The sequence below is a fragment of the Sphaerodactylus townsendi genome, linkage group LG04 (assembly GCF_021028975.2).
Source record: "Sphaerodactylus townsendi isolate TG3544 linkage group LG04, MPM_Stown_v2.3, whole genome shotgun sequence".
NCBI lineage: Eukaryota > Metazoa > Chordata > Lepidosauria > Squamata > Sphaerodactylidae > Sphaerodactylus > Sphaerodactylus townsendi.
The window spans coordinates 28,815,778-28,830,973 of record NC_059428.1 but is presented as its reverse complement, the minus strand read 5'-3'; the positions used below and the strand labels follow the sequence as shown (position 1 = coordinate 28,830,973).

At 42.4% G+C, this 15,196-nt stretch overlaps 1 protein-coding gene across 1 annotated transcript in view; it reads right to left on the bottom strand.

Moving 5' to 3' along the window:
• FGF9 (fibroblast growth factor 9) overlaps positions 1-15,196 on the bottom strand; it is a 49,686-nt gene that overhangs the window by 22,214 nt on the left and 12,276 nt on the right. The window contains exon 2 of the mRNA XM_048494937.1: positions 9,338-9,441. Within this exon, the coding sequence (XP_048350894.1) occupies positions 9,338-9,441 (104 nt within the window). The remainder of the gene's footprint in view (positions 1-9,337; positions 9,442-15,196) is intronic.

Genomic DNA, 15,196 nt, shown 5'->3' with positions numbered 1-15,196 from the left:
CAGCATATTTCCTCACAGCCTGTCTGTGGACTGATGGGTTTGTTTTCTCATATTTTGCAGCAGCTTCCTGTAGTTGTCTTTTTCTAATGCAATGTGTTATTGCCCTCTTTCACCTGGTGGGCTCCAAAATATGTCATGTGGAAGCAGCCGTTGTATTTTCGGGATGCAGAAAGGAAGTGTTCTGCCATTGGTTGCTGATGAGTGAGAAGGCTGTGAAGAGGTTCAGGGTAGGGTTGAAGGGCAGGGAGCTGAACTATACTGCCACTGAAGCACATTCCTGGGGACTCATCCCACCAATTCAGGCCCGACACCAAGCACAGGGTGATCGGAGGCCGAGAGCAGTAAACTTGTCTGCACAGTAATCAATCTGATGTCCATATGCAAAATCAGACAAATGTTTAGTAGTCCAAGGTAATAGTGTGGTTTGTAATCTGTTTTGATTGTATTTGGCTGTTGCAGTGTTGTTAACGTGAGGGTGGGTGGAGGAGTACTTTTTCACAGCCTGTCTGTTAACTTCGGGGTGATATTCAGCATGCTTTTTTGCAGCCTGTCTGTTGAAGCTAGTGGTGTTTAACTGTCACCCTTATAATGTTCGTGCAGCATGTCTGTGGACTGAGGGGCTGGTTTGCCCTTAGAATGTTCACGCAGATGGCCAGAGATGAGCAGTTAAAACAGTAAATGTGTAATAACTCGAGTAAAACTGAATATTTTGAAAAATCCTTTCTTAGTGAGCACCTAAACCACATAATGAATCGGTGTGCCAAATTTCAACATTGTAGGTTCGGTGGTTTTTGAGTTCTGTGCATGAGTCAGTCAGTAAGTCAGTGAGTGGTATTTCACGTTTATAGATATAGATTACTGAATGTGAAAAAGATATTGTCATGATCGAGGCCACCCCTCCACCTCTGCTATTGAAGCTCTTTGGGGCTTGGACAGGAGAGATAAGAACATAAGAACATAAGAGATGGGGGAGAGCAGGCCTTAACCTGCAAGCAGGACTGATGTAGATCTGCCCTGCTTGCAGGATCTGTCTCCCACTGGCATTTCTTGTTGAGGGGGGTAATTCTCTCTAGTTGTGGGTTCCAGTTTTTTTAACCTGAATATTTTCAGTAGGAGCCGAATGGAGCTGATGGATATCAGCCAAACCTGAAATTACCAATTTATCACCAAAACCCAAAATTTACCAATAGTTTCTATCAGTGCCCAAGTCTATTACATATACCTGGTAGGGGCACAATGGATGCCATTACTGAAAGAAACATAGTTGAATCAAAGTACAGGCAACGTTTTTATTTTTGTGCTGTTCTTCCATGTAGTTATTTCAACGTTCAAGTCTTTTCCCCCTGGAGATTATAATTATTGTCTAGCAAAAATCAGACTGAAATTCTAGCACCCATCTTACATTGTATCTCTTATGTTTTGCAACATTGCCTCAGCGCAATGGTTAGTTTAACCCAATATTCTCAGTAATTATTTGCCGGTACATGCATCTAGACCCACAAGGATGGGAAAATATATTTTGATTCCAGCCCACAACTGTGTCTGTGCTACTGTTGGCAGCTGTTGAAATATGGGTACTAATTTTGCCAGTGTCAACAAGGCCCTAAAGGATTATGAATATTAGATATTATGTTTCATTGAAACTAATGGAATTAGATCATAGCCACTTTTCATCACACTGCAGTCTAGCTAAGAGGCCTATCTTCTGCTGGCAGTTTTTGAAAGCCAACTCAGGCAGCCTAAGGGGACAATCCACCAGGAATTTCTCCTACGCAAGCTGCCAGCGGAAACAGGAATGGTGCAAAAAAGCACAGCTTATGCCCCAGATGTATAACTGGCAAGGACTCCATTAGCTCCTTATTCACTGAATATTCAGCAAAAAATAACTTCTGCAATTCGGCATGACATTAAAATTCTCATAAGCACCAATTACAAAATTAACACAGGAAGCGCAAATGCCAGCTCATATTCAACAATAGCAACTTTCCTAGTCAATTCCATCAGATCAAAAAATCAGTTTCAAGTCTTGCTCTTCATGTGCAACTACTGGCTAATTGGGGTGTTGTGTGGTTTCCGGGCTGTATGGCCGTGAAAGCCTTCGACACGGCCATACAGCCCGGAAACCACACAACACCCCAGTGATTCCGGGGATGAAAGCCTTCAACAATACTGGCTAATTACTGACCCATGGGGTGATGTCACATCCTAATGTTTACTTGGCAGACTATATTTTCAAGATGGTTTGCCATTGCCTTCCCCAGTCATCTACACTTTACTCCCAGCAAGCAGGATACTCATTTTACCAACCTCAGAAGGATGGCAGGCTGAGTCAACCTTGAGCCTGCTACCTGAAACCGGCTTCTGTCGGGATCAAACTTAAGTCGTGAGCAGCTTTTACTGCAGCTTACCACCCTGCACCACTGGGCAATGTTATCTTCCTCCATAACATTAAACACTTTCCTTTCAGTTCAAAAACATCACAACAAAGGGCTTCTTTTAATTCAAGGATTACCCTATTTACAATGCCCATGTGGTTTCTTATAGTCAAGCAGGGGTCTGCAACCTGCAGCTCTCCAGGTGTTCATGCACTACAAATCCCATCAACCCCTGCCAGCATGGCCAATTGGCTATGCTGGCATCCTGAGTCGAGTTACAAGCTTCTAAGGACAATGATCTCAATTGAAAGGGTGTAACTGCTGAGGATGGCACTGTTAAACTAAGAATATTGTAGACAGTCATTTATTTTCAGTCTTCCTATCACTATTCTTTGTGTAGTAGGTTCTCACATTTCATCTGAACAATGTGCTGTAATAATTCTACCCCCCACCCCCGTGTAACAGTTTTAATTATTATTTCATCCATCAATCGACCATTTCTATCTATTCACAATTTCATATTCCTCTGAGACTCACAAACTCACTCTTATGTTTCATCATCTGCCTTCATCTTTTTTAACTCCAGTGACCCTGTATGTTCCAACCTTGTATCTGAATGATCTGTATTCTTCTGTATACTTCTTGGTCACATCTTCTATCCTGTTTGTCATGGAATACATCTTCCTTGTTCCATTTTTTACCTATTTTTGTTCCTTTAATTCTATTTCAAATTGAACTATTTGCAGAGAGATTTTGAATCCTCCGTTGCACCAAAAAAACCCTGGTTTTCTTAAGGAAAACTTATTTTCAACATTTTCTCACCATCTGCAAAGTAATTAATTAACGGGACTGGTTCACACATACATGCTGATCATTTGAGTGAATGTGATCAAGTGAAGGCTTGCCTGTGCAAATAAATCATAAGAGCCCTATCACTACAAACAGAAGCCACAACACACAGTGGGAATCTGAAATGCAACCCTGTTCAGTTGACTGATTCACCCAAAGGCTGGCCACTGTCTCAGAGGTGTCTTCTTTGAGTGGCAAAGGACTTCCAGCATCTTAGGCAGAAATCTTTCCCACCTTTGCTGTTCAATTTTATTGCATTTTTTCCTCTATTTTTGATAGTGAAGATGCTATGGAACCTGGAACCTTCAATACTGGTATCATACAAAGCCATTATGTGTCTATCCCAATGAGTTCTTAACACTTTGTCAAATATTACATCAGTCATCCAAAACATGCTTTTTGTATGGGAATTTTTGTGAGTGAAGAGTTCTCCTTAATATTTCCAGTTTTGTATCTTCCTCCCCTTATTGCTAGCCATTTCTCTTTAAACATCTCATAAACCAACCAACAACACTTGTAGTATTTCTATGCTTGAAACCATTTATCGGTTTCATTTGCCATCTAAGTAAAAAAAAAACCCTAGTTTCGTATATTCTTCCATAGTCTTTCTCCCCTTTGAACCCGCTCCAGTTTAATAACCTGCAGCTACTAACTACATGTAAAACTCTTACTCTACCATCCTTCAAATTCCTCCTTCATAAAGACCTTGTGATTATATAAATGACACCATTAAAATATTCCTTGTTTGTTTTAAACCCACCACTTTCATTGCTCATGTTGTATTTCCATGTCAAACAACATCATAAACTCTGCAACCACTTCTTTATCATTCTATAATCTTAAATTAGATAATTCAGCCACAAGAATACTTTTATGTTGTATTGCATAACACAACTTACTTGAGCAAAACTAGATTTTACACACTTCACAAATGTAAACATGGGCCTTTAAAAACACACATAAACAGTTCAGGAGGCAATAAGTTAAACTGAAAGAATGGCATAGGAAGAAACTGCAGACCTCCTAGAAGTGTTTTTCTGCTCCCACCCCCACTATTTTTTCACCCTTGCGGAAAAATTATGGGTACTTGTAACAGACAGGGCAAAGTCCACTCCTTTTTTCCTGATTGGCTGGCTGGTTGATTTATAGGCTGCCTGTCTCCATGCGCAGAATGACTCTATGTGGAGACGAAGAAACGGGCAATTAAAACAAAGCCCTCCATGTACTCGGATCCACGTGGATACGACTTGTAGCAATGCTTGGTACTGCCTTCTACTCAGTCAATCAGTCAAAACCGCCCCCATGTTGCTTTGTACCCACGTGGATCTCCGATCCGTGAAATTTTTTTAAAAGGGCTGCACGCACATCACGCACAACCCACTGTGTCCTGATTGGATGGGAGGCTCCACGTCACTCACAAGGGTGGGTAGTTCGAATCTGGATTCACCCCCCAACTACCCCACTGCTCCAGATTGCCCAAGCGTTTTTCAAAAAGGTCTACTTTCTTCCAGGTTCTAAAATAACACGTGCGGGGGGGGGGGGTGCCAGAAACGGGGTGAATGCGCGTTCGGCGCTGGTGAAGTGGGGAGTTTTGCAGGAAACCTGGATATTTGGAGTGATGAGCACGCATCTAATCGTGAGTGGGGAATCGACCTGTCTCATAGTTTCTCAGGCTGATAGTTAAGATCTAAAACTCAGTGTTCCCAATGGAAAGCTAAGGGGCAGAATGAGATTTGTGTGGTATAGTCTTTAATCCAGTAATCTTTAACCAAAATTTGGAAAATCTGAGGGAAACTTGCCTGTTCCACTCTCATAGGGTAGATTGGCACTTTCTGACTATCTCTCTCCTGGAGACAGTATATTCTAAAGTTAAATCATTACTCTAAGCTAAGTTACTCACACATTTACAAATGTACCCTTGAACACCAAAGCCCTTCTTCCAAAGAAGAAATAAAGGTCTTGCTTAGTTTACCTCTGGTCTCCTCCATAGTTGACAAGAGAGGGCAAAGTTAACCAAAGTTAACTAAAGATCAAGACAGGAGTAAAGTGAAATATACCTCCCCACCTTACCTGATGAAGATGGGAGCGTGCCTCTAAACAGTAATATAATTTACCTAACAGGTGGCTTGCAAAAATTACCAAGTACTGAGCAATTCTCTGGCAACAGTTATCTGACCTTGCCCTGTAATGTGGCAGTGTTCCATAGGAGTCAGTCCTCAAATATCCACCAAACTAACACACTTCTATAAAGTGGATATGAGGGGGTTTATTAAATGTGGGATATTTCCACTAAAATAGAATAGTTCTTCAAGGGGTTCTCACACACCCACAAAACCACGCCGAGCTACCATCATAGCAGTATGTAACAATTAAGCTCCTCTTCTTTCCCGCTTCTCAAATCAAATTCACAGCCCTTCATGACTGCTTTACATTCTAAAACATATGGACACATGGACACATACATATACAGAAAGGAATATATGCCTGTCCTACAGGGTCTGGTTTGGTCTTTAGTCCAAAAAGCCCCCAAGTGCGTATGATGGCCCAACAGTAAACCTGTTTTTGGTGTCTGCAAGAGGATGCAAAAACAAGGGAGTTGTCGAGCTTCTGGCAGGCTGTTCGGTTGCATTTGGTTTGATGGGTCATAAATTGCGCAAATGTGCCTTAGCCCTCCTGCACAACACTCCCAATTTGCACTGGTGAATCTTCTGTCTTGACAACCATGACAAAGGCTATACCAGGTAGTCATTATCCCAGTCATATTCCCAAAGTGGAATCACCAGTGAGAACTTTTTGACTGAAACGCAGCATATAGCTTTTCAACAAGACACAGATTTTCCCCACTATGCAGTGGTGTAGTGGTTAACAGAGGCAAGGGCGTAGTGGTTAAGAGCAGGTGCATTCTAATCTGGAGGAACCGGGTTTGATTCCCTGCTCTGCCGCTTGAGCTGTGGAGGCTGATCTGGGGAATTCAGATTAGCCTGTGCACTCCCACACACGCCAGCTGGGTGACCTTGGGCTAGTCACAGTTCTTCGGAGCTCTCTCAGCCCCACCCACCTCACAGTGTGTTTGTTGTGAGGGGGGAAGGGCAAGGAGATTGTAAGCCCCTTTGAGTCTCCTGCAGGAGAGAAAGGGGGGATATAAATCCAAACTCTTCTTCTTCTTCTGTGCAGATGATTCTTTTTAAATTCATTGTTCTCTTCCATAACCCGCAGAATCCCAAGCCTCTGTTCCAACATTTCTTATTCCCTATTCTTGGGAGGGGTCATAACTCTGGGGTAGAGCGCATACTTTGCATGCCAGAGGTCCCGGGTTCAATCCCTGGAATCTATACTTTAAAGTAACTCCGATAGCAAGTCTCAGAAAGAACCTTGTCAAAGGAACTGGAGAGCAACTGCCAGTAAGAATAAACAATTCTGGGCTAGACAAATGAAAGGTAGCTTCATCTGTTCACCTTGACCAATGCCATTGCATTCTACATATGCCAAGCTTCCAAAATATATATTTTTAAAGTTCTTCCAGGGTTTTCATTACTTTGTTCTTCAGCCTTTGCACTAGGATAGCCTGCTTGCTCAAATTTAATCCACTATTATCCCTTGGATTCATGGAGCCCTCTGCAGCACCTTTGAAAGGCAGAGTATAAATTAAGCAATTGGATAAAAAAATAGTTCTCATCCCTCCAACTAAGCTATAAATCAATAGTCATGGCTCCTCCATTTTATTCCTCAAGATTGCTGTTCATTATCCACTATGTAATAAAACAATAATGCAAATGTTGAAGATGTCACATTTGTTTGTCATATAGTCAGTCCACATTTCTGAGCCACTGTCACTGATCCAACACTAGAAAGAACTCACATCTCCTCAAAGGCAATTTCCCCCTCGCTGGAATTAGTTCACGGAGCTCCAAACTTTCAGTACATTGGTTCTTTAAAACAGACTCTATGCTTACTGGACGAATGAACCAAGGTCCAAGATTAAATTCTAATCACTGTATAACAATTCTTCATTGTTATAGCACCACTAATTTAATCTGGAGAAGCCAGACTTTGGGGCTGAATTTCAAGAAGCAGAAGCTCTGTTGATGATCAGCATCTCCTAATATTTATACCAGCCTTTGCTTATTTAAAGACTTCATCCTAATACAAGAAAACCGTTACACTTCTCTGCTCCTTTCAATTCCACAAGTGGACTCTGTCACCTGCACACAGACTGCTGCTTTCTCTTCTTTATAGAGGAGATTATAAAAAGCAGAGCGAATAAGAACTATCATGATGTCATCTGTGGGTGGAATTGTAAGCATAACATTGTTATAGGGGTAACAGATAACTGGGCCATGGTGTCCAGTTCTGCGGCTGGATTGTTAAACAGGAGAGGAGGGAATGCACCATCGCATGAAATAGGAGGCATTTCTCATTCTGCCTCACATACTTGCACTTAAGAAGAATTAACAACAGTACAGAACTAAGGCAAACCTTTATACATAACCCCTATAGAAATATCTCACACAATTCATCCTGTTAATGTGAATAGATGGTTCTCTGGTGGTTTACGTGCACTGTAAATTAGCTTTTTAATTTTGAACTGTTTACGTATTGTGTATTGAACTATTTATTTTGTTGCTCAAGGGAGCTTACGATTTCCAGTTAAAACTACATATGATACAACCCCAGCAAGCCCTCTTCCCAAGAAAAGGCCTGCAGCTTAAACCTCATTAAAAGTCCCAGCCAATAAAATGATCTCACAGCACTCCGCAAAGATAAAAGATAGTGCCTCCTCCACCTTCTCAGGAAGCCTGTTTCACAAGATGGGAACCACTACTGAAAAGGACCAGACTCGTTTAGTAGAAGCCACATGGGCAACCTTAAATAGGAAACAACTAGGAAGTGGCAAATGATGACCATAACATGTCTCATAGGGAGATGTGAGCAAGAGAAAGTCCTTCAGATATACTCAGATTCTCTCATTATACTCCGTCCTGCTTCATGCCCTGTGTCTGCTCATTGCTATGCCTCATAGGAGATTTGTAAAACAGCACAGGCGACCATCTACTATCAGTTAGCACAGGGGTCGGCAACCTTTATCACCCAAAGAGCCATTTGGACCCATTTTCCACGGCCCTGAAGATCTACTGAGCCGGAGAGGCGACTCCGCACGGAGCCGCCTCCGGTTTGACCCCTCCACTCACCTTTCCTTCCAGCACTAGAAGGCAGAGGCGCCGGGCAGGGAAACCTCCTTTGCCCAACGAAGCAGGCAGCCGCCTGCTCCATGGGGCAGAAGAGGGATAGCAGTTGCGGCCTGCCCAGTGTATTTGGACAGCCGCCTGCTCTGTGGGGCAGAGGGGGGATGGCAGTTGCGGGGATGGCAGAGGGGGGATGGCGGCTGCTCTGGAGGGACACGCCCACACTACCCTCCGACCTCCAGGGGTTGGAGGGCAGCATGGGCGTGTCGTTTCAGCCCTCCAGAGAAGGAGAGGGGAGGGGATGCAAAAAGTGGTGCCCTCACACACGGAGCCGCCTCCGGTTCGGCCCCTCCACTCACCTTTCCTTCCAGCGCTGCTCTGGAGGGCTGGAGGGACACACCCACGCTACCCTCCAACCTCCAGACCATGCAGAGCCGCAGTATAAGGCTGAAAGAGCCGCATGTGGCTCGGAGCCACGGGTTACAGACCCCTGAGTTAGCAGCACAAGGTATGACCCAAAGTGTTCTACATCCTGAATCAGCATGTGACCCCAGCCCATAGCTAGGAATGGCTGTAGTTCAGTGGCCAAGCAGAAGCTTTGAAAGAAAATGCATCAGCAGTAGGAGTCTCCGTATAAGATATTCAAGATCTCCTACATATTACAGTGCAATCTTAACTAAGTTATACCATTCTAAGCCTATGGATTTCAGTTGACTTAGAAGGGTGTGATTTTGCTTACAATTGCACTGCTAATGACAAACTTAAAAACTTCATATCTGAAAACTGTAGCTAGGCTACTTGTTAATTTATTGTAGATAGCTGCACAATATGTGGTTAAAGGGGCATACCTGAAGCTACAGATGATCAACCTGACACTATCACAACACCAACACAGAGGCCAAGATCTGTAAAAACTTTAAAGGAACTTACCGAGCCATACAGTTCACCTTTCTCATTCATTCCCAGATAAAGTCCACTGTCTACCCCTCGGATGCTGACCAGGCCCACTGCTATACTGATAAATTCCAGGATACCTGCAAAATAAATAAAATAGAGATGTGCAGATTGTTTTCATGAACATGGCCAGAATTTTCAGCTGACTTTTAATTGACTCAAGAGGCAGTATGCAAGTAGCAGTGGTTTTCCAACAGAATGTGAATGCATCCTCAGCACGAGAACCTCAAATGTGCTGAGCTATCTTCTCAAATTATGCATCTCAGGACAGCTCAGTCACTTGTCCAAACAAATTTACCATAAGTACCTTGCCAAACTGAATACCCTTAGCATCCCGTCACACACTGGCACCACAGGAAGAGTGATGACAGTATTTGGAAGATTTTTAAAAATGCATTTATGTGACAGACGGTAAAAAGCTATTTGCATTCCAGTGAAGACTGATGCCACACACAGTACTGATTTAATAGATACACAACTGTTATATCATGAAAGTTCAATAGCTTTTAGTCCTTTTACTTCAGGAAAACCAGCTTCAAGAACGGGAGATTTAAAGCAGGGAAGCAACAGAGGGGCAGAAGGTGCCTTTCCCTGCTCTATAATTGAGTATTTCACACAGCTCCCATATATATCTTTCTCTCCCACACAAGGATTTCCAAACAATTTGTGAGTGCAAGAGAAACTACATGAGAATGTATTTTTAGCAGCGTACAGGGAAAGAATTGTATGAATGCTAGATATCTCGACAAATTTAAAGTGAAAAAAATGGCAAGAAACTAGCCATGAAGACAGCAAGAGTCTTTTTTAGAGCGGGTAAAGGGAAGATACCAGGCTTAAGTGAAATCAAAAACTGCGCAATTATTGAACACAAGCAGAGAAGGCTGTTTGACTTACAGGGAATGTTGCTGGTGGGCCATTGTCCTGGAGGCTCACCAACAAGGACCTACCACATGCCTTAGACTCTTCCATGCTAAAGGAGACTGGCATCAGCTCACTAGTTGTTTTCTCCTGCATCATCACTGCACCACTGGCTGGGTCTGAACTGCATAGGCCAGGGAAGGCCAACCTATGGCACTCCAATTGGCCATGCTGGCAGAGGCTGGTGGGAATTGCAGTCCATGAACATCTGGAGTGCCATAGGTTGGCCACCCCTGGCATAGGTTACCAAAACCATGCCAGGGATGGGAGAACCCCCCCCCCTTTGGGCCCCCTCCCTCTGGTGCTGTCCTGCTGGTTGGCAGGGTCCTAACAGGCTTAAAATGAGGCCTAGCCCTCAATACTGCTTCTGGAAGTGTCGCCATTACACAGGCAGCGACAGGGGAGATGCTCTAGTATTTGGGCAAAACTCTATGGTGAAAATAGTGCCTCGTTATCAATGTGGTGACATCGCTTCCGGAAGTGACATCATCACACAGGTGAAGTCGTGATCTATGTCTCATTTTAAACCTGGTAAGATCCCACACACAAAGACCATCCTCCACTGATGGCCGGGGGGGCGTGGCAATTCTGCTTGTAGGGCTACAGGGGCTGCTTAGCTTGGTTTGCTTCTGGGCCTATTTAACAACCCAGTATAAATGAAGGAAAAAGAGGTGGAAGTTGGACACTCAAAACTGCTTTTAAGCCTCTTTCCGGCTATTGGTGTGCACATGTGAAATACAAAGAGACAGTTTTCAATTTGTTCATACCATTTCTGAACTGACTAAAGGTCATGAATCAAGCTGAATGCCAAATTCCCTATATGTTACTGTGCACGTGTGATTTTTTTTACCACAGATGTACTAAGCTTTAAATGGCAAGCAGCCATCCAATTGTTAAACATACATGTTTGTAAATAAAGCTTTCTAATGTACTTGCAGATACAATCAACTCTACAGTTCCATATTGGTATGACACCAATTTAATGGCCGTGGCTTCTCACAAAGAATTTCTAGGAATCATAGTTTGATGAGACTGATTGGAATTCTGGTTGAGATCCCTGCTCACAATAAGACTCTTGAAAGATAAAATTTTTATTTTAAATAGCACAATTACTATCACTAAACACAAACTAGACACACTAAAAAATGGTAGGAATTATATTCACTGATACAGAAAATAATAATAAGGTAATGCTAAGTCTCATGTAACTTTTAAAAACTTGCAAACTTTTTGGACAATTGAGTTTATATCTCTTGTTAACTAGTCAGTAGGAACAACAGAAACCTAACAAGACAAGTTTTATAATCAAGGTAACATTGACAGGACAAATACTACTGTACCTTCCATAAGGAACTTTTGATTAATACTATAAATATTATTCAATGCTACGAACGCCAGATGTTTACATTTATGATAGCCCTGACCTAGTTTAAATTATTTTGCATATGGGCATGTAGAGAGAACAAAGACTCATAAATATTATGAGGCGCATAGGGTACTTACGGAATTATGTTTTCCAAGTAGTAAAAAAAGTCAATATTATACTAGGTGCAATATTTACGGTGGAATCTCTCATACAAACAGACCATTTAAACTATTTAAACTCTGCCATGATTGGGGCTACATAATAGGTGGCTTCAAATCTTGTTAATCAGACTTCTTCCGTAAACCTTTCACCAAGCTATCATATTACCCATATGTGCATACATCACTGAGCAATTTTAACTATGGCCCACTCTTATTATGGGCTATTCTGTCTACTATCCCATATTGCAGTTCCACACTTATAAATCTGGTATCTCTCATCATAGTGTTAAAGTAAATTGGGAGTGAAATTGCTGGTCTAATTTCAGGTGCCTGGGTGCACACTGTCGACCATCTGAATGTAAAAAGCAATACTGCATATTGTTACCAGAAGTCCTATAGCATATTTTTAAGTCAATTGACTATGTGTGACTGAAAAGTCTGTGCAGCCCATTTACTGCAAACTGTACCCATTACAATGGAAAACTCTTCAGTTATATTATTATTTGTTCTGCAAAGTCTCTCTTCGGGCAAAATAATGCAGAACAAGTTACACACTTGTGCACACTTGTTGAAATCAGAATGCAGATGCAATCCAGTTGCACTGGACTGGGCTCACTCTTTACAAGTTATTTCTTAGTTAGCATGTAGTATATTACGTAGATCAGAGCCTTTTAAAACTCTCGTGTAAAGTACCTATATTTTTCAAACACAATAATGCATGCACACAGTTTACGATACTACTTAGTATTGTTCATAAAAGGGTGATGAGGGCAGGATGCCCAAAAATCTGGTAACACCTAAAATCTACAGAGAGGGGATTTCCAGAGATCAAGGCACTTGCTCAAAAAGACAAACTTTCTAACAAAATGTTAACAAACCAGTTGGTTGCTCCTTAACTCTTTGAAAGACTCCAAATGACTCCAGTAACCAGATTAACACCCAAGCGTAGAACTGCTACAAGGCTACTATTCTTTTATATTCTGTGGGGTTGACCTTGGAATACATCATCTGAACCAGTTTCATATCATTGCAATGAATCTTATAGCTAGACTTCTCTGGGCAATGATTCATTTTATTCTCAGTTTCAGGTCAGCTATCCAACAAAGGCCCCTTCCGCACACGCAAAATAATGCGTTTTCAAACCACTTTCACAACTGTTTGCGTTTTCAAAACACTTTCACAAGTGAATGTTGCTATTCCGCACAGCTTCAAAGAGCACTGAAAGCAGTTTGAAAGTGCATTATTTTGCATGTGCGGAATGAGCCAAAGGGAGTTTTGACCCTCAAAAGCTTATACTGAGAAAATCTTATTGGGTTCTAAGGTGCTACTGGATTCAAATTTTGCTATGTTATTTCACATATTTAGTTTATATATATATATATATATATATATACCTGCTTTTCTACCCACTGGGGACCAAAAGTGGCTGTCGTCATCATTTTCTCCTCAGAAAAACATCCCTGTGAAGTTGGGAGAGAATGTCTGGTCCAAGGTCACCAATGAACTTCCATGGTAAAATACAGATTTGAACTTGAGTCTCCAAAATCTTAATCTGTCTTAGTAATGACTATAGCACACTTGATGAGTTTTCAGGGATTTATAACCTCATTCAGCTAGCACACTGAATCCAATCGAGCTTAGTCTCAAGTCAGCATGCACAAGATGGCAACCTTAAATGTGGGTCCTTGCACCACTAACGTTATTTTATTTGTGATGCGGGATCTGTGCAAGTAGGTATGCTCACACAGGCCATCTATTCCTGGATGTCACCATCCCTGTAAGATTTGCATTTCACTAATAGTATTCCTGGATTAAATTCAGGTAATTGGCTGCCATTTCCCCCAAGGATGCTTGAAAGGGTTAGGGCAAACCATTCTGCCCTTCCAGTCACAAATAATTAGGTAAAGTGCCTTTTTTCAAAGGCAGCATCTACCATAATCTATCACTCACTACAAGACAACATAGGACAGCTACTATTTTCCCCATCAGAATGGGAGAAATGACAGCAGTTTAATCTCCTCTGAAAGAGCTGGACAGCCAATACAGAAACGAAGGTCAAAGGATTGCCTTATGCAAGTGGCAAGTTCTCTGGGATGGGCATCCACAGAGCAAAACTATCTACTCCACAAGTGCAGTTAAAATCAGCCATGCTCTGCTCTCTCTAATGGCTTGGGGGAAGGGATGTCCAAAGGCACGTTGCTGACTGAGAAAGAAACTCAGACAGCATCCCAGCCAGCTCCCTTCCATAGCTGTTAAACCCGTGCGGAGGTGAAGTAATGGCATGTACTTAAGACAGAACTGGGGAAAGTAAGCAGCAGCTAAGGGAATGGAACAGAGATGAAGTTAGACCAACCAAATGGAAAAGAATGTAGATCAGCAAGCGGAGACAGAAAAACAGAGCTCAAATTAAGCAACTCCCTGAGATATTAGTGATGATATTGTGCAGATGGGTATGAATCTCACATTTAACTTACCCATAACAGGAAGACACTACCTCTTTAAAAGACTGGCAATGATCACACAATTACTGCTCGGGCAAGACAACTGTGTCCAATGGTTTATTCCTCTATTAAATTATTCATTTTGTTAGTTTTATCTATAAATCATTTGTCATTGCTTGCAGTCCCTGGTGAGGAGAGTAGATTTGCCAGTATTGGGTCCCAGAATGGTATTAGAAGTGAGAATAGGGTCACCAGCCTCCAGATTAGACCTGGAGTTCTCCAGGAATCATAACTGACCTTCAGACAATACCCTAGAGAAAATTACAACTTGGGAAGGTGGTTTATATGAGATCCCATCCCTGGCCCCACCGCCTCCCCAAACCACACCATTCCCAAGCACTGCCCCCAAATATCCTGGAATGTCCTAAAACAGAGTAGGTGTACCATTGGCTGGAGTTGCACGTTCAAAAGATCACCACTTAATGAGATCAAAAGCAAAAAAGATGTTCCATCCACTACACAGAAAACCCAGGCTTCTCTAAACCCCTTTCTGAAGCACTCGGTCCCGATACGTCTTTGTGGCAGGATACTGAGCTCCCAAGATATTGATTTGCTAGATCTAGAAGAACAATACCAGGTGCTCAGGAGCAGCAGCAGCAGAAGGCCATTGCTTTCACATCCTGCACGTGAGCTCCCAAAGGCACCTGTAAGTAGCAGAGTGCTGGACTAGATGGACTCTGGTCTGATCCAGCAGGCTCTTTCTTATGTTCTTAATACTAATATTTCCAATGCAACACTGAAAATGGACCTACAGCATGTGCTTCTGCTGCTTTTTAGTACTTCTCAGCCATGTATAGTGGTGTTCCCTTAAACCCACGGCCCTCCAGCAAGATGCTGGCAGGGGATGATGGGAACTGTAGTCCATAACATCTGGAGGGCTGCGAGTTTG